The sequence below is a fragment of the Emys orbicularis genome, chromosome 3 (genome assembly GCF_028017835.1).
Source record: "Emys orbicularis isolate rEmyOrb1 chromosome 3, rEmyOrb1.hap1, whole genome shotgun sequence".
NCBI lineage: Eukaryota > Metazoa > Chordata > Testudines > Emydidae > Emys > Emys orbicularis.
In genome coordinates, this window is record NC_088685.1 from 93,796 (window position 1) to 117,918 (window position 24,123).

The 24,123-nt window shown below is 48.7% G+C and overlaps 1 protein-coding gene across 2 annotated transcripts in view; it reads right to left on the minus strand.

The window, feature by feature from the left end:
- Window positions 1-758: 758 nt before the first annotated feature.
- Window positions 759-24,123, minus strand: part of GPN1 (GPN-loop GTPase 1) — a 51,843-nt gene continuing 28,478 nt past the window's right edge. For both annotated transcript variants that reach the window (XM_065400591.1, XM_065400592.1), the window contains 5 exons: window positions 23,667-23,749; window positions 20,078-20,117; window positions 17,248-17,338; window positions 15,706-15,816; window positions 759-1,555 (listed from right to left, as the gene is read on the minus strand). In XM_065400591.1, coding sequence (XP_065256663.1) covers window positions 1,470-1,555; window positions 15,706-15,816; window positions 17,248-17,338; window positions 20,078-20,117; window positions 23,667-23,749 — 411 coding nt within the window. In that variant the 3' untranslated portion in view covers window positions 759-1,469. The remainder of the gene's footprint in view (window positions 1,556-15,705; window positions 15,817-17,247; window positions 17,339-20,077; window positions 20,118-23,666; window positions 23,750-24,123) is intronic.

The following is a 24,123-nucleotide window of genomic DNA, read 5'->3' on the forward strand; positions in this document are numbered from 1 at the left end:
CCTGGGACCAGCACAGTTACAATACTGCAAACAAAATAGAAATAAGGAGCACATTTTTAATAGTGATTATAATTAACCATTGGAACAATGTACCTAGAAACACAGTGGATTCTCTCACTTGAAGTTTAAAATCAAGACTGGATATCTTTCTAAAATATATGATATAGCTCAAAAAAGAAATTATGGGACTGATGTAGTAATTACCGAGTGCGATTTAATGGCCTGTGCATGTAGGTGGTTGGATTACATGATATTAATGATCCTTTCTGGCTTTAAAATCTACGAAAAAAACCTCCTGATGAAGGATAATGTATATAGAAAATAAATGTAACTCTAGGTAATGGGAAGATTTCCCTCTTCCCGACTTGGATAGCACCCTTCATTTTGCTTGTCTTGGGGGTCAAAAAGTTTTAGAACTATTTGGAATAAGAATGAAACTGAAGAGCAATTGTAGGTGGGCAGCACAGTGCCCACACCACTATGCAGGGTATTAGTTCATTTCTGACTCAGAGGGAAGGAGCACCAGCTACTGAATCACTAACAACGCTTCCTGTAGCATCTGCGTTTTCAGTGTCTCTGGTCACCAGATGAAATGCTGTTTAGCTTCACAGCTCAAGATACTATGGCTTCAGGCACGCAGCTCACTCCCAGTGTTGTGCCTCTGGGTGTGCTGCAAGCATGCAGAGCAAGCTTATTCAATGAACCTCCCATAGCAAGAAAGAGTCCAACTCTGTCATTCCCAATCACCACTAAGCCATTTGTCAATAGCAAAAAATACTTTATAATAAATTACAGAACAAAATAAAATGTCAAACATGGGATTGCAGTGACATTTCAGTTACCCTGTTTCAGTAACTCAGAGAAAACTCCATTTAGAAACAAGTTCTTGAAAAGACCTTTCTAGCCTCTGATCAAATTTTAGCTGCAGAATTTAATAGGGAATACATTTAAAATTGAGGCTCTGGCTGTTATCACACAAGACTATTGCCCCAACCCTCTGAATTTGAGCCACCACCATAACTAAATGGAGACAATTCTCAGAAGAGCTTTCCAGCAGAGGTCTCACCCATCCCCTGCACCCAAGAGAAACCATGAGCTTTGAATGTGGGGATGGTGTTGAACTCCCAGGGGTGGACCAAAACTCCAGACAATAATGCTGACACACCAGGAATTCAAGTTCCCAACAAGGCGGAGCAAAACTATTTGGAGAAAAGGGAAAAGTGCAATCCTTATTTTGTTTTAAAAGTCACAATGGCAAAAGGTTAAACACCTGAAGTCAGAACTCCAGCTCACAGTAACCAACTGATTTTGCAAGTACAGATATTTAAGTATCAGAGAAAGTGCTTCACGGAAGTTAGATTGCATACAAGGCTGCACTGGTGTCTTCACAGCACAGAAGGTGGTGGACAGTTTGCTCTTGCTGTTCTCGCCAGTCGAAGGGTTTGCAGCGCTTTGCTTCTGAAAGTCTCTTAGTGGCTACTTCTATTCTGGTACTTCATCCTTGTCTCCTGCATGAAGTTTCTGAAGGCTGGTTCTTCGTGGCTTTCCTCAGTGACTGGGGGGGTGGGAAACAAAACATAATTCAGTACTAAGCCAGCTCCTACCCTGCTTAAGGTTCTGAGTTAAGGTGGGAGTAAGGCTACTGGGAACACTTAGAGTAAGATGGGAAATGTCTGTCTAGGTCATCATCTACTTGCAATTCCCTTCTCCTTGGCCCACTCAAGTCCTAGAAATTCCCAGGAGAGGAATATGAGAAGCTAGAGAGAATTGGACAGGGAAGGGGAACACAGACACAGTCTCTGCCTCTCCCCCGCATGCTCCCTGTCCCCGTCCCCCCCACACACACACTTTAGTTGAAAAGTGTCTGGCAATTTAGTAGGATCCCCATGGAACAATGGGATTGAAAAACCTACATCATATGACACTGTACCTGCCCCATAAGGCATTGCAAACCCTTCCCAAAGCACCCTGCAGCCAGTTGCACAGTGGGATAGCTACCCACAGTGCACTGCTCTCAGTGTCGATGCGAGAGCTGTTAGTGTGGATGTACTCTGCCAACACAAGGAGCATAATGTGGACATGCAAAAGTGGTTTAATTAAAGTGCTTTAATTAAAACAGCATAATTTTTGGCAACAAAACTCTGCAATGTAGACATAGCTTAGGACAGGCCTGCACAACTCGTAAAGCAGCGAGGGCCATATTACTCCAAAGAAAACAGTTGAGGGCCGACCCCTCCCCCCAGCGCCGCCCGCCCTGCGGAAACAAACCCTCCTTCCCCAGCGCCGCCCAGCCGAAACAGCAGTGGGCCGAAAAGGAAGGGTTTTTTTTTTTTTTTGGGGGGGGGGGGGGATACTTTATTAAGAATTTTTCAATTAAAGCAAACAATTGTATGTATGGCACACTAGGAAGGCACTGACAGTGTGTGGAAGCCTGTAGTGTAGAGGGGGAAAGAAATGGCGTGCATAGCGTGACCAGATCACAGCAGTAAAATAGGACCCACCCCCTCCCTGCTCGGCCCCACCACCACACCCCTCTTCACCCCCTAGCCCCCCCGCTGGCTTGCTGCGTCCCTCCTAGTCAGTCCCCCACCCACCACTCGCCTCCTTTCACCTTCTCCCTTCCCTGCCAGAAACCCCCATGCCCTCTCCTAGAACCCCTGCTGGCTCACTGCTCGCCTCTTTGCCCACCTACCGCTTGCCCACCCGCTCGCCTCCGACTCACCGCTCACCCCCTCCTAAGTATAAAGCCTCATTCAAAGACCTGGGGTCACTATATTGCTGCACACGGCAGTCAATCAATGCAGTTGTAGATAAATCTCTGCATTATGCATTTTTGTATAACTTTTATATGACTTTGTATTGAACCTTGGTAATGTGTTATAGTGGGCCCCTGAGGTAGTATAATTAAGGTAAAAGAAAAATGTCTTTTTGCTAGAAGTAGAATAAGATCTTCCCCCCACTTTGTCATCGATTGCCCTGTTGAATGAATGAGGTGTGAATGAGGAAGGCATGGAAGGCAGCACCTCCAGACAGCTGCAACCCTTGGACAGGGGATGGGAGCCAGACCAGATCAGGCCCAATGCTGCTCGCTCACCCGGATGTAATGGGCCAGTGGTAGCCACTCCATAGTTCAGACTGATCCTAACTTACAACTAAGATCCATTTTTAACTTCCGTGTAACTTCTCAAAAAATTACCAGACCCCCTGAGCTCTCTTAGGCCAGGTAGGATTTGTCTGGGAGGTTTGGTAACCTTCAGAAAAGGGGTTTTGCAATTAAGGTATTTCACAAATATCCATCATTCCCTTTCTGAACATTTTCCTAGCTTCCTACCCCAAAATGGCTTGGCCCCAAACACCAGGTGTCTGGCTGAGTCGGACGGGGACCTCTGGGTGTTACTGGGGGAATCACAAAGACCCTGTGTCATGTTTATAACATTGACTCTGTAAATTATTGAAACTGCCCTTCTGCTGAGTCCTAGCTCTGCGGCAAGGGCTGCTCTGCAGAGGAAGAGGTGGGGCCCTGGATCGGGTGGGATGTGGCTAAGATTCTTGGGGGCAGGGCAGGGGGGATGGTGAGGAACAGGGAAGAATGATATGGCTGTGGGGTTGGATCCCTGAACTGTTCATTTCTAGACTATCCTGCCTTTGGGTTTTTAGGGAAGCTGTCGAGTATTTGTAAGTGAGATTTGTTGATGGGCTTTTAACTGGGCTCCTCTAAAATTTACAGCTTAACTCTTCAGCTAACAAAGTGGTTCGGATTTATGTGCAGTATGTCATAGTTCTCTCTTCTCTAACGCGGGGATGGACATTTGATTTGATCCTGTCCTCACTTTGCCTTTGCACTGCTGGGGACAGACTCAGCTGCACAGGTTCCCAAAGTGTGGTGGGATTGAGTCCAGAGAGCTGGGTGTGTGCACATGGGGCCAGCTTCTTCTGACTGTGAGATAGAAAGAAGCTAAATATACATTTAAACATCCTCCTAAGGTGGCTTTTCCATGGAAGCAGTTGCTATAGTGACGACAGGCACATGAACCCATGAGGCAGTCCCTGCATTAACCAGTTTTCCACACTACGAAAATGTTGAAGAACCCCTGATCCAAACACAACAGTCTGTCTGGTCCTGGGATTAGCAGTGATTCCCCCCAGAGACTGTCAAGCCTTAATGACCCAGTTTTCTTTACCACCCTGGGGCAGTTACTTGAACATTTGGGACCGTCGGGGGCATTCTGGCATTTCCCTCTCCCAATTGCCCTCCCACCACTGCCCGCCTGCTCACCTCCTCGCCCCCCCCCCAGCTCATCTACTCACTCCCCGCCACTGCCCACCCGCTTGCCTCCTCAGCCTCCCTCCCCCGCCGCCAGCTCACCTGCCCCCCGGCCACCGCGCGCCCGCTCACCTCATCCCCCCTTCCCCGCCGGCGGCTCACCTGCCCCCTGGCCACCGCCCGTCTGCTCACCTCCTCATCCCCCCTCCCCCGCCGGCGGCTCACCTGCCCCCTGGCCACTGCCCACCCGCTCACCTCCTCATCCTCCCTCCCCCACCGGTGGCTCACCTGCCCCCTGGCCACTGCCCGCCCGCTCACCTCCTCAGCCCCCGTCCCCCGCTGCCGGCTCACCTGCCCCCCTGCTCGCCTCCTCAGCCCTCCCTCCCCTGCCGCTGGCTCACCTGCCCCCTGCCGGCGGCTCACCTGCCCCCCCGCTTGCCTCCTCAGCCTCCCCTCCCCCGCTGCCGGCTCACCTGTCCCCCCACTCGCCTCCTCAGCCCTCCCTCCCCCACCGCTGGCTCACCTGCCCCCCCGCTTACCTCCTCAGCCCCCTCCACCCCGCCGCCGGCTCACCTGCCCCCGGCCACCGCCCGCCTGCCTCCTCCGCCCTCCCTCCCCCCCCTGGTCACCTGCCCCCCCCGCTTGCCTCCTCAGCCCCCGTCCCCCGCTGCCGGCTCACCTGCCCCCCTGCTCGCCTCCTCAGCCCTCCCTCCCCTGCCGCTGGCTCACCTGCCCCCTGCCGGCGGCTCACCTGCCCCCCCGCTTGCCTCCTCAGCCTCCCCTCCCCCGCTGCCGGCTCACCTGTCCCCCCCACTCGCCTCCTCAGCCCTCCCTCCCCCACCGCTGGCTCACCTGCCCCCCCGCTTACCTCCTCAGCCCCCTCCACCCCGCCGCCGGCTCACCTGCCCCCGGCCACCGCCCGCCTGCCTCCTCCGCCCTCCCTCCCCCTGGTCACCTGCCCCCCCCGCTTGCCTCCTCAGCCCCCCTCCCCCGCCGCCAGCTCACTTGCTTGGCCTCTTACCTTCTGCTGCTGCCCCTGCCTCCTGCCGCTGGCTCACCCTCACTCTCCAGCCTGCCACTAGCCCCTTCACCACCCCGCCCACCTGCGGGCCAGCCAGCCGTTGGCTTACTCACTCACCCCCCGCAGGCCGCACAGTGAGCCCACGCGGGCCACATGCGGCCCGCGGCCCGTATGTTGTGCAGGCCTGGCCTAAGACATAGCCTTTCCTATCCATCCACACAGCTAAAACTTTCATCCAAGTCTCACATCTCAATTACTGAAACATTCTTCTTGCTAGCCTTGACAAATGCAATCTTGCCTCACTTGTATCCATTCAGAATGCTGGCTGCAAGGAATTTTCCTAGCCTCTCTCTTTGACCAGGTCACCCATCTCTTGCATGCCTCTTCTGGCTCTCCCTTCTCTATCACATCAAATATAAACCTGCTTGCATTTTCAAGGCCCTTCACAGTCAATCCCCATTTTACCAATTATCTCATTTGCTAATGAGCTGTTGATGCTTGCCTCTGGATCCACCCCTGGTGGCAGCCTCCACTGCACACTTGTTACACTTTCAAACAAGCATTTTCTCCAATGCTGCTCCTCATACTTGGGAGGTGCTCCCCCAAACTTCCACTAAGCTATCTCATTCTCCATTTTCAAATCCCTCCTCAAAACTCTTTGCCATGATGCCTACAAAAAAGTTGACAATGGTTAGGCTACCAGTGAGCTAAGCCCACTGTTTATCATGCTGACTCCATGTACTCCTCCGTCCATTTGTTATCTTTGTCCTATATTTAGGAAAGTACTGTCTTTCTGTTCTGTGTTTGTACAGCACCTTGCACAATGGGTCACTGGTCCACAAAAAACGGTTACTAACCTTCCGTAATGGTTATTCGAGATGTGTTGCTCATGTTCATTCCATACTAGTTGTGCACACACCACATGCACAATTGCTAGAGATTTTTCCCTTAGTGGTATCTGTAGGGACAGCCCTAGCGCACCCTGGAGCCCCGCACTTATGTGCCCGTATAAGGGGCGCCACCAGCCCCGCACCCTCTCGGTTCCTTCTTGCTAGCAACTCTGATAGAGGGCTAGGAGGGAAGGCCATGGAATGGACATAAGCAATACATCTCAAAAAACAACAGTTACAGGAGGTTAGTAACCGTTTTTTCTTCGAGTGCTTGATCATGTCAATTCCATTCTAGGTGACTCACAAGCAGTGTCCCTGGCAGTGGGCTCGGGGTTCACGGATGTGTCGATTGCAACACTGCTCAACCAAAACTGGCATTGTCACGGACCTGCTGGATGATGGTGTAGTGGGATGCGAAGGTACGGATCGATGACCACATTGTGGCCCTGCAGATGTCCTGGACTGGAATCTGCACAAGGAATGCTGCTGATGAAGCCTGGGCCCTTGTACAGTGGGCTGTCACAATGGCCGGCTCGTAGCACGCCCAGATGCAGGCAGTTATCCAGGAGATCTTCAGATGATACTGGCAGACCTTCCATCCTGTCCACCACCTCTATAAAGAGCTGTGCTGATTTGTGGAAGGGATTAGTCCTTTCAATGTAGAAGTCCAGGGCCCACCTAACATCTAAGATATGTAGTCGACGATCCTTATCTGATCTGTGAAGCTTCAGAAAGAAGATGGGCAGAAAAATGTCCTGGTTGTTATGGAACTGTGAAACCACCTTTGGCAGGAAGGTTGGGTGGGGGTGCAGCCAGACCTCATCTTTGAAGAACACCATATAAGGGGTTCTGAAGTCAGGGCTCTGATTTTGGAGACCCTTCTGGCCAACCTAACTGCCACCAAGAAGGCCGCCTTCTATGACAGTAGTAGCAGGGAACAAGATGCCAATGGCTCAAAGGGGGGCCCCCCCATGAACTTTGACAGTACCAGATTTAAGTCCTGTGGGGGAATCAGGTCATGAACCTGTGGGTAAAGTCTTCCCAAGCCTTTACGGAACCTGACTGTCATCTCGTGTGAGAAGACTAATTTACCCTAGCCGAAGGATGGAAGGCCGAGATGGCCACCAGGTGTACCTTGACTGATGATAGGGCCAGACCCTGGTGCTTCAGGTGGAGTTGATAGTCATCTATGCAGTCCATCTTGGACTGAGATGGGGAAAGACCCCAATCGGAGGCCCAACAAGTGAAGTGCTTCCACTTGGCCAAGTAGGTCACCTTGGTAGAGAGAGTTTCCTGCTACCCAGTAAGACTTGCTGGACTGGCTCTGAGCAGGCCCGTTCCTCAGGGTTCAACCACGCAGCAGCCAAGCTGTCAGATGCAGGGACGTGAAGTTCAGGTGAAGCAACCAACTCTGGTTCTGCGAGATCAAGTTGGGAGCTATGACAGGGCTGCTACCGAAAGGTCTGGAAGTGTGCCATATCAATGCGGGTGTGGCCACGCTGGGGCTATCAGGATAATCCTCACCTTGTCCCTCTTGATCTTTAAGAGGACCTTGTGGACCAAGGGAGTCAGTGGGAAGGCGTACAGTAGTCCCCCTGCCCACGAAAGCAGGAAGGCATCAGACAGGGAGCCCTTGCTGAGCCCACGCATCCAGCAAAACTGCTGCCATTTCCTGTTCTGTCTGGAGGCAAACAGGTCCACCCGGGGAGTCCCTGACCTCTGGAAGATAGTGCTGACGACCTCTGGATGAACGGACCACTCATAGTGAGAGGAAAATGACCTGCTGAGGAGAACTGCCAGTGCATTCTGGGCCCTTGGGAGGTGTGATGCCTTGACGTGAATGGCATGTTCCACACAGAAGTCCCACAATTGAAGAGCCTCCTGCCACACATCCGAGGAGCGAACTCTGACTTGCTTGTTGATGTAAAACATCATGGCCGTGTTGTCCGTCAAGACCTGCATTACCCTGCCCGATAGGTAGGGATGGAACATCTGGCAGGCCAAGCGTATCACCTTGAGTTCCCTGACATTTATGTGCAGGGAGAGTATGAGCCTCCCACCCCAGGTCTGAAGCATCTGAGACCAATGCCACTGACGGGTACGGGGCAGCAAAGGGGACTCTGTTCATCATGCACGGTTCTGTCCACCAAGTCAGTGATGCTAAAACAGTCAGCAGGATTGTGAGAATTAGGTCCAAGTGGTGCCTGCCAGGAGAGTAGACTGACACTAGCCACATCTGCAGAGGTCTGAGACGCAGCTGCGCATATTGCACCAGGTAAGTACACACTGCCATGTATTCCAGCAGCTTGAGGCATATCTGAGCGGTCATGAGTTGGTGGGCCCTGACATGGATGATTAGGTCCGACATCGCCTGGAACTGGGCCTCCACAGCCGGTATGCCCTGGCCTGAGTGGAGTCAAGCTCTGCTCCTATAAACTCCATTCTTTGAACCAATTGATTTCTGCTCATTTATAACCAGACCCAGCTCCCAACACATGGCCCATATAACGCTGACGCTGTGTTGGACCTGAGCTTGTGAGCGGCCCTTGATTAACCAGTCATTGAGGTATGGGTAAATTTGCACGCCTCGATGTCTCAGGTAAGCTGCAACCACCACCATGCACTTTGTGAAAACCCTTGGGGCTGATGAGAGACCAAAGGGGAGTGCAGTTAATTGATAATGGTGCTGCCCCACCACGAGCCAGAGGAATCTCCTGTGTCCATGGAAGATGAAGATATTGAAATATGGATCCTTTAAATCGAGGGCGGCGTACCAGTCTCCCGGATCCAGGGAGAGGATGATGGAGGCCAGACAGCATGTGGAACTTCAACTTCCTGAGATGTTTGTTGAAGCAATGCAGGTCCAGGATGGGCCTGAGGCCCCCTTTGGCCTTCGGGATTAGGAAATATCGAGAATAAAACCCTTTGCCCCTCAAATCTTGAGGAACTTCCTCTATGGCCTTCACGTGTAGGAGAGCTTCCACCTCCTGGGTAAGGAGTTGCTTGTGAGAAGGGTCCCTGAAGAGGGACGGGGTTGAGGAGTAGGAAACTGCAGGGTATACCCAACTGCCACGGTCTTGAGTACCCAACGGTTCAAAGTTATTAGGGACCATGCAGTATTGAAAGGAAACAAATGGTCCAAAAACAAAAGAGGGGATGGATCCTGGGTCAAGTCCGGAACACCGTCTTTGGGTGCACCCTCAAAAGGTCTGCCTCAAGCGACTGGGGTACCTTCCCGAATTTGACAGAGGCAGAGGTGGACAGTGCAGGAGTTGGCGCTTATAAACTTTCCCTTTTTTCTTATAGGGATCATCCCTGGGAGGTCCTGAGAACCTGAGAGGCAGCTGCAGCCGGAAATGTCTCCTGGAGGCCGGGGATGTGTACAGGCTCAAGGAGCGCAGCGTGGCCCTAGAGTCCTTCAGTCCTTGGTGTTCGTCTGTTTCGAGAAGAATGCAACCTGGGAGGTCTTGGACTGATTGCTGCACCTTGTGAGAAAGACCCGATAATTGCAGCCATGAGCTGTGTTGCCTGGACACTGCTGACGCCATTAATCTGGCTGCTGAGTCGGTCACATCCAAGGCAGCCTGAAGCGAGGCCCTGGCCACCAACTTGCCTTCCTCCAAGATGGCCAAGAATTCCTGCCTCGATTCCTGTGGCAGGGAGTCTTTGAACCTGGCCATCGAGTTCTAGATATTAAAATCGTACCTCCCAGCAATGCCTACTGTTTGGAGATACGAAGCTGTAGGCTGACTGTTGAATATACCTTCCAACCAAACAAACAGAGTCTCTTTGCACCCTTATTTTTAAGGGTGGCACTTGCCTGCCCCTCCCTGTCCTGCTCATTTGTTCATACATATATTCACACCCCTTAGCTGGGACATAATATTTCTTCTCTGTCCATTTTGAGGTCGAGGCAGGAAAGATGGGGTCTATCACAGCCCCCTAATCAGCTTCAACACCCTTTTGTGAACTGGTAGGGCCACTTTGGAGGGGGCCACTGCAGCTAAAACGTCAAACAGGCTGTCCATGGGCTTGAGCTCCTCTGCCTCCAGTCCCAAGTTTGTGGCAACCCGCTTGAGGAGCTCTTGGTGAGCCCCGAAGACATCCGGTGGAAGGGGATTGGCCGGATCCACAACCACCTGGTCTGGGGACGATGAGGAAGAGGCCACCACCATAGGAGGAGCTGGCTCCTCCTCCACCATCGGGGTTGCCTCCACTTGGACCACTGCTGGGGTCTCAGTATAGGGGTACGAGTCAAGGTTCGTCACTGGCTGGGGCGGGGCTGTGGTTCGCCTCTCAGATACCACCAAGGACGACATCTGGGACTAAGGTCCCAGCATTGATGGGAAACACCCTCACCACCCCCCGGGTTCCAATACTGCCAGTACACTGGCCACTGCCCTTGTGGCCAAGCGCCTGCAGAAGGTCCGGCACCGAAGTCCGGTGTGTACAAGCGGATGCCAGTGTCTCCTTGTGGGAGGGATGGATTCACACCTGTACTCTGACGAGGACTCTTCCCTCAGAGACAATGGTGGAGCCGTTGCCACTTCCGCCTATCGGCTGTGATGGGGAACCAGGGAGTGGTGCCAGGAAGCTGGAGATCAGAGCAATGGAGTAGGCGATCGTTGCCATGGGACCGGAGATAGGTGTCACGAAGCTGGGGATCGGTGCCGTGAAGCTGGCGACTGGGAAGCCGGCGACCGGTGCGCCAAAGCCGGAGACCACTGAAGTGGACCCATAGAGGGTTTCTTTCTGGTGGGGGCTGCCATCGACGATTCCGCCGGTTGAGGTTCTTGGGTGGCACTGGGAGCGACATTAGGTCTCTTGACTCCTGGAATGCCTCCAGCGTCAATGGGCTCGCAAGTGTAGGGTGCCCCAACTGCTCCCAGGAGTCAGTGGTGGATCCTGGACCAGCCTCGGTGCCCTGGGTGGAGTTGCCACCGCTGATCGCCGCTCTGCAGAGGACAAGTGGCCCAGCACCTTGTCAACCATTCCCCGCCTATTCTTCTTTGGCACTGGGGAGTGCCCTCTTTCGGTGTGCTGTTTCTTGTGCCTTCCCCTCAGCACTGGAGATGGCAAATGGTGCTGGGGATGGCCCGGTGCTGGTGAAGCACTCCGTACCGAGGCTAATGTGCTCAGCACTGAATTGGAGCGGCACATCTCTGAAGTTGGACTGAGTGTAGCCTATACCTCCAGAATGAGAGATTGTATCCTGGAAAGCAGTGACTGTCTGAAAAGGACTTAGGAATCATAGTACACAAATAATTGAACATGAGCTCCCCATGCAATGCTGTGCCAAAAAGTATAAACAGGGAAGCAGTGTGTAAGAGTAGGGAGATTATTTTACTTTTGTATACAGCTTTAGTGAGAACAATACCAACTAATGAATCCAATTCTGGTGTCCACATTTTAGGAAGGCTGCTGAAAAACTGGAGAGGGTGCAGAAGAGAAAAGTTATTGGAAGCTTGGAAAAAAATGCCTTAGAATGAGATATTACGGGTATGTCGATTACACACATTTTGGTGCCTCTCAGCTCTGGCTGACAGAAATAGAAATAGCTACATAGATCGTGCTTAGAAGGTGTGGCTTGGACGGGAGCTTAGGCTCAGAAGCATTTGGAAGATATGATTTGGTCAAATACAAGTTATTGGGCTAGATACAGGAGTAACTGGATGAAATGTTATGGCCTGTGTTATACCGGAGGTCAGACTAGATCTGATGATGCCTTGTGGCCTTAAAATCTATGAAACCTGAAACTAGAAACATTTAAAACAAGAAATAGAGTTTAATTAATCTTTGAAACAACTTACCTAGGGAAGTGGTGAATTTGCCATCATTTGAATTGTTTAAATCAAGACTTGATATCTTTCTAATAGATACGTTATCGCTCAAACAGAAGTTAAGGGCTGAATGCCGGACTTACTGGGTGAGGTTCTCCAGCCTGTGGTATGTGACTTCAGATCAGATTATCATAATAGATTTTATTTTAAGGCCGGAAAGGACTATGAATTGTAATGTTGTAAAAAACGTTTTTGCAGCACTGCCCACATGAACCACTCAGGCAAGAATCCACGATAGGGACATAAAATATTTTTTTTAAATTGTACCAAAAAGTGACAATTTGGAATTGCCAAACAACCTTATCTATTGTCATCCTCTCCTACTCCCACCCTTTCACCCATTATGCTTGTAGCTACCTTCATTATAAGTCACATCTTTGGGTACAGTTCAAAACAATACGAAAAAAAATTCAGAAGTCAGTTAAGATTGTTAATTGACAATAGTTGGGGTTGGATATTCTATGATTCTATGAAATTATTTACTTATCAGACAACTTTCAAAATTCCAACAGGAATAGCAAGGTCTAGTACAAACGTGTATTTCTTCACAACAAAAAAGCCTTAAATTCTACAGCCCGGCAAAACTTTTCACATGAAACTGACAAAATGCCATCAAAATGTTTTGCAAATTTCTGTAGATTTCACCAAATTAAAAGGGTAAAAAAACCCTTAACAATGAAAATAAATAAAATAAATAAATAAAAAATCCCCCTCAACTTTTCATTTCAACATTTTCAAAAAGAAATGTTTTGATATTTTGGTTTGAAATGACTTTTCATGTCAAAATTTCCTTTAATTGTATTAAATACACACATTTTAAAATGGCTGAAATCAAAATGAAACATTTCATTTGACTGGAAATGAAATTTTTTGGACTTTTTCATTCACCAATTTAAAAAATAAGAGAAAATCCATTATTTGCCCAGCTCTATTTAATTGTAATTCATGGATGATATAGGCTTTAATATAACTATCTTCATTTCGCTATATAAATGTTTTAAAAGGGGCATCTCTCCACCACCCACAATTCTCTGCTTAATTCATCTATAACTTCTAATTCACTGGCTAGAAGGGACTTTACAAGATCATCTAGTCTAACCTCCTCTATAACACAGGCCATGGAATTTTACCCAGTTCCTCCGTATGCAGCCACATAAATTGTGTTTGGCTAAAGGATATTTTCCAGAAAGGCCTCCAGTCTTGATCTGATGATACCACCCCACTAGACTCTCCTCTATCCTCAAACCCGTCCCTGCCTCCCTGTTTGCTTGCTTCCTAAGAAATGCCCATTCCATCTCCAATAAGAGTCTGAAGTCTTTTCATGTCCTTCTCCCTCCAACCCATCGTGCTCTCAGAAACTCAGATTCCCTTCAGACACAGCTCCTGCTGCCTTCTTCTCTCATCCTCTACCCTCAAGCTTCTATGCAACTCCCGTCAAAGGAGGGGGATGCTAATCTAATGTAATTCCTCCAGTTACCAGCCCCTTTGATGCCATCCCCTGGAAAGGTTCACATATATTAGTTCATAGAATCATAGAATATCAGGGTTGGGAGGGACCTCAGGAGGTCATCTAGTCCAACCCCCTGCTCAAAGCAGGACCAATTCCCAACTAAATCATCCCAGCCAGGGCTTTGTCAAGCCTGACCTTAAAAACCTCTAAGGAAGGAGATACCACCACCACCTCCCTAGGTAACCCATTCCAGTGCTTCACCACCCTCCTAGTGAAGAAGTTTTTCCTAATATCCAACCTAAACCTCCCCCCCTGCAACTTGAGACCATTACTCCTTGTTCTGTCATCTGCTACCACTGAGAACAGTCTAGATCCATCCTCTTTGGAACCCCCTTTCAGGAAGTTGAAAGCAGCTATCAAATCCCCCCTCATTCTTCTCTTCTGCAGACTAAATAATCCCAGTTCCTTCATCCTCTCCTCATAAGTCATGTGCTCCAGCCCCCTAATCATTTTTGTTGCCCTCCGCTGGACTCTTTCCAATTTTTCCACATCCTTCTTGTAGTGTGGGGGCCAAAACTGGACACAGTACTCCAGATGAGGCCTCATCAATGCCGAATAGAGTGGAATGATCACGTCCCTCTATCTGCTGGCAATGCTCCTACTTATACAGCCCAAAATGCAGTTAGCCTTCTTGGCAACAAGGGCACACTGTTGACTCATATCCAACTTCTTGTCCACCGTAACCCCTAGGTCCTTTTCTGCAGAACTGCTGCCTAGCCACTCAGTCCCTAGTCTGTAGCAGTGCATGGGATTCTTCCTTCCTAAGTGCAGGACTCTGCACTTGTCCTTGTTGAACCTCATCAGGTTTCTTTTGGCCCAATCCTCTAATTTGTCTAGGTCCCTCTGTATCCTGCCCCTACCCTCCAGCGTATCGACCACTCCTCCCAGTTTAGTGTCATCTGCAAACTTGCTGAGAGTGCAGTCCACGCCATCCTCCAGATCATTAATGAAGATATTGAACAAAACCGGCCCCAGGACCAACCCTTGGGGCACTCCGCTTGATACCGGCTGCCAACTAGACATGGACCCATTGATCACTACCCGTTGAGCCCGATGATCTAGCCAGCTTTCTATCCACCTTATAGTCCATTCATCCGGCCCATACTTCTTTAACTTGCTCGCAAGAATACTGTGGGAGACCGTATCAAAAGCTTTGCTGAAGTCCAGGATTCTCCATGGACCAACAGACAAAAAGGATTTTTGATTAAATACCCTGGTTTTAAATAAACTCTGGGCCGTTTCCTGATCCAGCAAACATACAGGATCCCAAGTCCACAAAGGGCCCTAATCCTTAGGGAAGGATTGGAAGGACTAGGCCTACTGAGGACACATAAGACCATGTGCTTGGTCTATGCTGGAGCTGTGATGAACATGAATCCACAAGGAAATCCCTTAGATGGGCTGTTGAAGGACTGCTCCTGCCAGAGCCCATGTTAGGGTTGGGGTGATCTCTGGTAAGCTTATTAGCAACTGTGTAGGTTCTTTATTGTTTTTAATGTGTTTTCCTTTGTAGTGTTTTTACCTTAAGAATAAAATGGGCTTGCATAAAAAGAGCTGTGCTGTAACTAACGATAACTGTAGACAGTCGCACTGTTTTTCATGTCTGAAGAGAAAGCATGCAGCTGTGCTTGGGCAGCCTGCCTCTGCTGGGAATAATACAGTGAAGGCAGGGAACTGTGCAGCGTGGGAATACCGGAGTCGAAAGGGAGTGCTCGAGAAAGGCAATTGCTGGAGAGCTGGAAGCATGAGAGTTACGTGTCCTTGATGGACTACTGAGGGGAAACAGAGGTGCAGAAAACACGGTGGGCACAGGTTTCTCTTCCACTCTTGTCATTTCCAACCTTTCCTCCTTCACCCCATTCTTTTGAAGAATGACTCCATCTGACTCCCCTCTTCCACATCACAGTTACCTTCCTCTCCCTGACTCTGACCCGTTCACCTTCATCTCCAATTTTGGATTCATAGCTCTCGCTCCTGCTCTCTTCACAATTTCCCACCCTCAGTATCTCTAATGGCTACACTGATGACCTGTCTGATCCCTGGCCTCCCACCTCATTTGGCCTTCAACCCTGAATCAGCTCTCTCACTCACCATAACAGCCATGCACTTGACCTCTGATCTCCCCTCTCAAGGGGCATGTTGTGTAATTCCAAGCCACAGGCAGCCTCGCTTTCCCTTACCTTGATGGTCAATATCATCAGTATCACTCTCTCTCTCTTCATCTTCCTCATCCAAAGTTCCTCGTGTCATGATCAAGTCAGAGGGGCCCAATGCAGAAATGTCAGAAGAATCTAGTGAGAAATAGAAGCTTCTAAAAACAAAGTCTCATACTGACAACAACCTAATTCCCTAATATTTCATAACGTAAGCATCTGCACACAGCAACCACAGCTACTGATACCTACCCTACAAGTATGGACCACACCCCATGGTCCCCATAGACACAAATGGGGGAGGGATAGACGGGGGGGGAGGGATAGCTCAGTGGTTTGAGCATTGGCCTGCTAAACCCAGGGTTGTGAGTTCAATCCTTGAGGGGGCCACTTGGGGATCTGGGGCAAAATCAGTACTTGGTCCTGCTAGTGAAGGCAGGGGGCTGGACTCGATGACCTTTCAAGGTCCCTTCCAGTTCTAGGAGATGGGATATCTCCATTAATTATTATTATAATTATTATTATTACAAATACATGCGCTAGAATGTGAGATGCTACACAGTAGCATGTTCCCTATAGAACCCCACAGATTACAGCCCCACCCATATTGTTGAATTCTTGTTGGATGCCAATTTAATTGCTATGTCACCCTGCCTGGAATGTTTTATCAACGCAATCTATTTATTTCTAGCATGCCCACTCTCCTATTGGCTAGGCACCAGGGTTTCTTCTTTCCCTGATCTTCTGCTGGGGCTAACGCATAGAACAGAGGTTCTCAAACTGTGGTCCGTGGACTACCAGTGGTCTGAGAGCTCCATTCAGGTGGTCCGCGGATAGTTCCCTCTAAGGTGTGCGCCTGGGTGGCTGCACACGAGAGAATGAAGGGACACCCACCTAATTAGTGGAGCTGTGCAGGCCTGGCTCCACTAATTAGGTGCCTGGACCCTGGAGAAGATGCACATGTAAGGTGAGGTGGTGGCCTTGGGGGAATAGGGTGTAGGTGGGAGGGACAGTGGGGTGAGAAGAGAGGGTGGGGGAATTTGGGATGTGCAGGCTTGCGGCGGCCAGAGAAAGAGGCGACTTTCCCCAGCTCCAGGGCTGCGGCTGCCAGGGAGAGACAGCCCTCCTTCCCACCTCAGCTCTGTGGCTGCTGTTGGGGGCGGAGAGAGGGCACACCCATCGCATTGGAAAGGTAAGACTATTGATATTAAATATGAGTTGTGTGCTTTTATTTGTAGAACAAAAAATGTTTATTATTAAGGTTTTTTTAATATAGCACTTTTACCCAAAGCGCTTTACAATAGTTAGCTAACGGTACAAACAACATTTGGAAAGATCATTAAGTGGTCTGCCGAGACCCTCGGCAATTTTCAAGTGGTCCACGGAAAATAAAGTTTGAGAACCACTGGCATAGAAGATGAGACAGGGAAATGGTCTGTGCCCTTCACTGGGACTAAGTTGCTTTATACTTTTGTGGAAGAGAGAAAAGCTTCAGAAAATTTTCAAGGCAAACTCTACAGAGACTCTTCTGAAGTTAAATTACTCCACCACACAAAACCCTTTCATTACCTGCAAGTGGGTTGCTCTCCATAGCCACAGAGCCCATGTCTTTCTGCAAACGTTCCAGCTGCTCTTTCTGCTGCTTGCTCTGGGCTTTCGCCTACACAAGGAAACATTTTAGTGTGATTAATATAACACCCACCACAGGGTCTCTGGACACAGTTCAAGTAATACAAGTAAAACAATATTTCCGCTCTAGAAGAGAGGACTATCCAAATGTTGGGTAAAGGTATGAGTCAATAAATGGACTTTACAGCAGAATTTGTTGGACCAGAGGAGGGAAATGAATTCCAGAGCTGAGGGACCTCCACCAGAAGCACTTTAAGCCATCCAGTCTCAACTGTCACACTAGTGCATCGAGAGAGGTGTCTCTTGGATAGCCAGGATTCAAAGCATGTAGAGGTACAATCTGTTTTGTTTCAGTGGAATACACTGAACAGAAAGCCAGCAGAGTCTTTGGAAAACTGGCACAGTAAGTTCCAGAGTAAAAAATGCTCAACTGATCAACATTCTATGTTAGCTGGAGTGTGATAGCACTAGTCTACATGGGGCATATTGCAGAAATACGATTTGGTGGTTACAAATTATTCTCTCTGAAAAATATTTCTGCACCCTAGACAGGAACTTTGGGGTAGGAGCAGGGATCATAAAGATGAGTTTTGCTATTGTTCAAAGTTGTACATGGTGAAAGGTAAACCTCAAATTGTCTGGAGGTTCAGATCACTTTATATTTTATCTCAGTCAGTTCTCTCATCCCTAGAGGTCATGGAGTGGCAGACTCTATGACCCTAGGACACAGACTTGGAAGGGCTAATAGCATAACTGAGGGCAAGCCTTGTGGATAAGGGGGATGAGGCAGACATGGTATATCTTGACTTTAGTAAAGCTTTTGATACTGTCTCACATGGCCTTCTCATAAATAAATTAGGGAAATGCAACCTAGATGGAGATACTATAAGGTGGGTACATAACTGGTTAGAAAACCGTTCCCAGAGTGTAGTTATCAGTGGTTCACAGTCATGCTGGAAGGGCATAATGAGTGGGGTCACGCAGGGACCAGTTCTGGGTCCGGTTCTGTTCAATATCTTCATCAATGATTTAGATAATGGCATAGAGATTACACTTATGAAGTTTGTAGACGATACCAAACTGGGAGGGGTTGCAAGTGCTTTGGAGGATAGGATTATAATTCAAAATGATCTGGACAAACTGGAGAAATGGTTTGAAGGAAATAGGATGAAATTCAATAAGGACAAATGCAAAGAACTCCACTTAGGAAGGAACAATCAGTTGCACAGATACAAAATGGGAAATGACTGCCTAGGAAGGAGTACTGTGGAAAGGGATCTGGGGGTCATAGTGGACCACAAGCTAAATATGAGTCAACAGTGTAACACTGTTGGGGTCGGGGGAAAGGGGGGTGGGGTGGGGGGAAGGCAAACATAATTCTGAGACATATTAGCAGGAGTGTTGTAAGCAAGACATGAGAAATAATTCTTCCTCTCTACTCCGCCCTGATTAGGCCTCAATTAGAGTATTGTGTCCAGTTCTGGGTGCCACATTTCAGGAAAGATGTGGACAAATTGGAGACAGTCTAGAGAAGAGCAACAAAAATGATTAAAGGTCAGGAAAACATGACCTATGAGGGAAAAAATTGTGTTTGTTTAGTCTGGAAAAGAGAGAACTGAGAGGGGACATGATAACAGTTTTCAAGTACGTAAAAGATTGTTACAAGGAGGAAGGAGAAAAATTGTTCTTCTTAAATCTCTGAGGATAGGACAAGAAGCAATGGGTTTAAATTGCAGCCAGGGAGATTTAAATTGGACATTAGGAAAAACTTCCTGTCAGCGTGGTTAAGCACTGGAATAAATTGCATAGGGAGGTTGTAGAATCTCTATCCCTGGACATTTTAAAAGCAGGTTACACAAACACCTATCAGGGATGGTCTAGATACTACTTAGTCCTGCCATGAGTGCAGGGGACTGGACTAGATGACCTCTCGAGGTCCCTTCCAGTCCTATGATTCTATTCTATGGTAACAGAAAAGTTCAGGATGGCAAGGGACAGCCCAGAGGAAGAGAAAAAAGGGTACAGTAACCTACCAGACTGGAGCTAGAATCCAAACTTTGCATAAAACAGGGCAGCCAGAAGACATTTTTCATCTCTAACATGAAAGTTACATCTCTGTCTTCTACTTTATTAACACACTTGATATCTTCATGTAAGCCAAAGTGGGAATTTGCGGTGGTACATACAAAGACCTAAAAAGTCACTTTGGAAGATCGTAACAAATGGTGTCCTCCACCCCTCGAGGTACATGAATCCTTCTAGATTAGATACCCCTTGAAGCTAAGTGACTATAACCATGCCCAGGATTCCAAGAGTAATTTCTCTACAGCTTGTATAGTAGAATTATTCGCTCCTTGCTTTATAATCTATTCCCCACCGTACACACCCTACACCTTATTTGCCTTCCTCGTGGCTCTCAGACACTGTCCAAGCCTTACCACATTCAATTACTAGCACTAATGCATTTGGAGGATGCGTGGTTTGTAGAAAAGACTACTGTACAAAATAAAACCGCACCATACCAAATCTAGCAAAGGAGAGACTGATGGGTCTCAGGAAAGGGCTTTTCACCGTAAGTGTGATTAGTAAATTAAATAATGGGCTTCTGCAGTGCAGTGGAAATTTAAATCCAGATTGGATAAGTCTTTTAAGGAAAATAACCAGACTATACTCTGAGAAGCTGGAGTTCTGAAGGAAAGCTGGAGCAGACTAGTTGGCACTCTGACCCCAGAATACACTGCCTGTGTGTGAAATACTTGTAAATCTTTACCAATGATTTTCTCAGACGCTCATATTCTGGACGATACTCCCTGAAAAGAGAAACATTTTGAACATTTACTTATAAACAACATCTGTCCATTACCTAAGCCTCTGAGCATATTTCCATTAATCCAACAATTAAGACAACATTTAACATTACAGCTGCAACTAGAACAGACCCTGAATTTTCAATTACCCATAATAAACCAGACATTGAGTGAACAAATGGTGCCTTATTCAAGGGAGATTTTTTTTCAAAAAGCATATAGGAATGTTGACCAATACATAGGCTGTCCCTCTTAAGGCAGAAGATGAGAAGCTAAGGACAAATACAAAAACTGCAGCTGTTGCTCACACAAGCAAGCTGGCAGAGACTCAGCCCAGAGATGACTGAGATAAGGCTGCTATGATGAGGGAAACTGCCTGAATTGGTGAGGATGACATTGTACAGTGTTGGTGTAGCCATGTCGGTCCCAGGATATTAGACAGACAAGATGGGGAGGTAATATCTTTTATTGGACCAACTTCTGTTGGAGAGAGAGAGACAAGCTTTTGAGCTAAACAGAGCTCTTCCTCAGGGTCAAGGAAAGGTACTCAGAGTGTCACAGCTAAATACAAGGTCAAACAGATAGTACATATTCTAAGGGCAGGTCTACACTACTGCTTAAGTTGATATAACTTACGTCGCTCAGGAGTGTGTGAAAAAGCCGCCAGTTATAGTGACCTAAGCGAGGTCCACAACGGCACTATGTCATCAGGAGATACTCTCCCGCCAACATAGCTTCCGCCTCTCGCGGAGGTGGAGTAATTATGCTGGAGGGAGAGTGCTCTCCCTTCGGCATAGAGCAGTGGTTACCAACTGGTCGATCACGATCGACTGGTCAATCCTAGAGAATCTCCCAGTTGATCGCGATCTTTGGCGGTGTAGCGGAGCTGCTGCTAAGTCAGGCTCCCTGCCTGCCCCGGCCCCGCGCTGCTCCCGGAAGCGGCCAGTGCAGCCCCGCGGGTGGGGGTCTCCCTCCACACACAGCTCCCACCTGCAAGCACCGCCCCTGAAGCTCCCATTGGCCGGGAACAGGGAGCTGTGGCCAATGGGAGCTTCAGGGGCGGTGCTTGCAGGTGGGAGCTGTGTGTGGAGGGAGACCCCCACCCGCGGGGCTGCACTGGCCGCTTCCGGGAGCAGCGCGGGGCCGGGGCAGGCAGGGAGCATGCAGAGCCACGTGCCCCCTGTGCCCCACCAGGGACCGCAGGGGCACGTTGGCCTCTTCCGGGAGCAGCATGGGGCCAGGGTAGGCAGGAGCTTGCCTTAGTGTCGCTGCACTGCTGACCAGGAGTCGCCTTAGGTAAGTGCCACCCTGCGGGATGCCGTACCCCAACCCCCAGCCCTGAGCCCCCTCCCAGAGCCAGCACCCCATACCCCCTCCTGAACCCCCTCCTGCACCCCAACCCCCTTCCCCAGGCTCAGCCCAGAGCCCCCTCTCACACTGCGAAACCCTTGGCCCCAGCCCAGAGCCCGCACCCCCTCCCAAACCCAAACTCCCTACCCCAGCCCGGTGAAAGGGAGTGAGGGTGAGCGAGAGCGAGCGACCAAGAGAGGGGCAGATACAGTGAGTGGGGCAGGGCTTTGGGGAAGGGGCAGGGCAGATCCTGGGTTGCCTTTAAATTCAAAAAGTAATTTTGGGTGTAAAAAGGTTGGAGACCACTGGCATAGCATATCTTCACCAGACATGCTACAGCAGTGCAGCTGCACTGATGTAGCGCTTCTAGTGTAGACTAGCCCTACCGTTCAAGGTGAAGTGGCCTGTTAACACCACCGTGGTCATAGGACAAAAAAGGGGGTTAGTGGGTTACAGATGGTTGTAATAAGCCATAAATCCAATGTCTTTATTAAGACCATGATTTTTAGTGTCTAGCAAACTCATGAATTTAAGCTCCCAGACTCATCTTTTGAAACTGATAGGTCTGACATGGAGTGACTGCTTTGTGAAAAGTGTTCACCCACAGGTGATAGGGTATTTTTCGTCTTATGATTTTCCTGTCAGAGTTCATTTAAGACAGTGGTTCTCAAACTTTTGCACTGGTGACCCCTTTCACACAGCAAGCCTCTGAGTGCAACCCCCCCTTATAAATCAAAAACACTTTTTTGTATATTTAACACCGTTATAAATGCTGGAGGCAAAGCGGGATTTGAGGTGCAGGCTGACAACTCGTGACCCCCCCCATGTAATAACCTCGCGACCCCCTGAGGGGTCCCAACCCCCAGTTTGAGAACCCCTGATTTAAGAGCGTAGTGATTGTCTGGTTTCACCCACACATCTATTATTGGGACATTTAAAATGTACTGGATGAGATATACTACATGTTGTGATAGAGATGCGTAGGACCCTTGATCTTGAAAGGTGTATTGGGGGGTGGGGTATCCTATCAAGTATGGGTTGTAATTGTTTCATAATACTCCACATGGGTTCCAGTGTGGGGTGGTAGGTGACAACTAGGGTTAGGAGTAGGGACAAGTGTCTCACAGGTTTGCAATTTGGGGGCCTGATTAGAAGGGCTAATTCCTGGCAGCACTCACTAGCCTAGAGTACTTTTTGCATCTGTACTCAGTAAAAAGAGAAAGAGAGAGATTTACCTCTCACAGATGCAGGACTTGTAACAGATTTCCAAGACTTTGTCACCTCACGATTACACTACTCTGGCACACTTTACATGGCGCTACACCGTGGGACTATTTGGAAGCTAAAGCTATTGCAGAATGCTACTTATTAATTAGGGTTTCACACAGGCAGCACATTTCACCAGCACTCCATGACCTACAGTCTACTCACAGGTGTCAAGTTGGAGTTCCAAGTGTTGAGTTTGACTGTATAAGGCAACCAAACAATCTGGCAGTATTCCATGAGGGGAGAAGCACAACTGCAATCAGCAGAGATGCCTGACCTGGAGCTTCACCAGTTTAAACAGGAGAGGGCTTGCTGGCAGGATGTTTTCTGTGAAGGTTCCTTGAATTTGCTCACCACTGAGTCTGCCAGATTCCTGTTGTGTTTGCTTTCTGGGCACAATGCAAACCTAGCCTATCCTGAAGCATCGAAGGAGGAGGTGGGTTGAAGGGGTTATCTGTACTGGTGTTTTCTGGATTTTCTATTGAGCAGTTACCAATTTTTAAATTAATGTCTGGACAGTTTGTGTGTTGAATGTCTTATTTGTGTACTCTAGCATACACAGGACAGGTGTTTTATAACAAATACTCTAGGTCAGTGGTCCCCAAACTTTTTTGGTTGTCGCCCCCTCCCTCCTTCCCCCCCCACCCCGGAGCCATGGTTGGGAGCCAGGACTGGGGCCAGAGTCATAGTCCGGAGCGGAGCAGCGGCTGGGCTGAATAGCACTCCCTCACCATCCCCTGTGGGGGCCTCCTAAACATTCCTCCACATCCCTCTAGGGGGGGCACACCCCACAGTTCAGCGACCACTTCTCTAGGCCAACTGAGCTGCAAAAGACCATCACGCATTCAAGCAAAGGAACAAGCCCATGAATTGGTAGCTGAGCAGCATTCTTTAGATCAAGGACATTTTCCCTCACACTGAAAATCACCACCTCACCTCTCATATTCATCTACAGCTTCAGAGACTTTCACAAAAAATTCATCCAGTCCTGTACCCAGCACAGCAGAAACACCAACCACCTGCAAAAGAAATGTATGTTCCAGAAACTAAATGAGACACTGTTCATACAAAGGATTATAAATAACCTTTATGGGAGATGAATTCTGGAGTTACCAATCAAAGACAATGACTGGGGAAATGACCCATGGGGACTGCTATCAATTTAAAATTTAATTATAACTACAATCCTTCAAATGACCCAGAACCATCAAGCTGTGTATACAGCCTACGTTCCTGTCATTGCTACATTCATCATCTCTTCCTCACCTCACTCAATTTGTTATACCCACTTATTTTGTCTTATCTTTACACTAAGTTCTTTGGGGCAAAGACTGGGTCAGTCCTATACATGTGTATAGTGCCTAGCACAACAGGGCTCCAGGGCCCCAGTCCT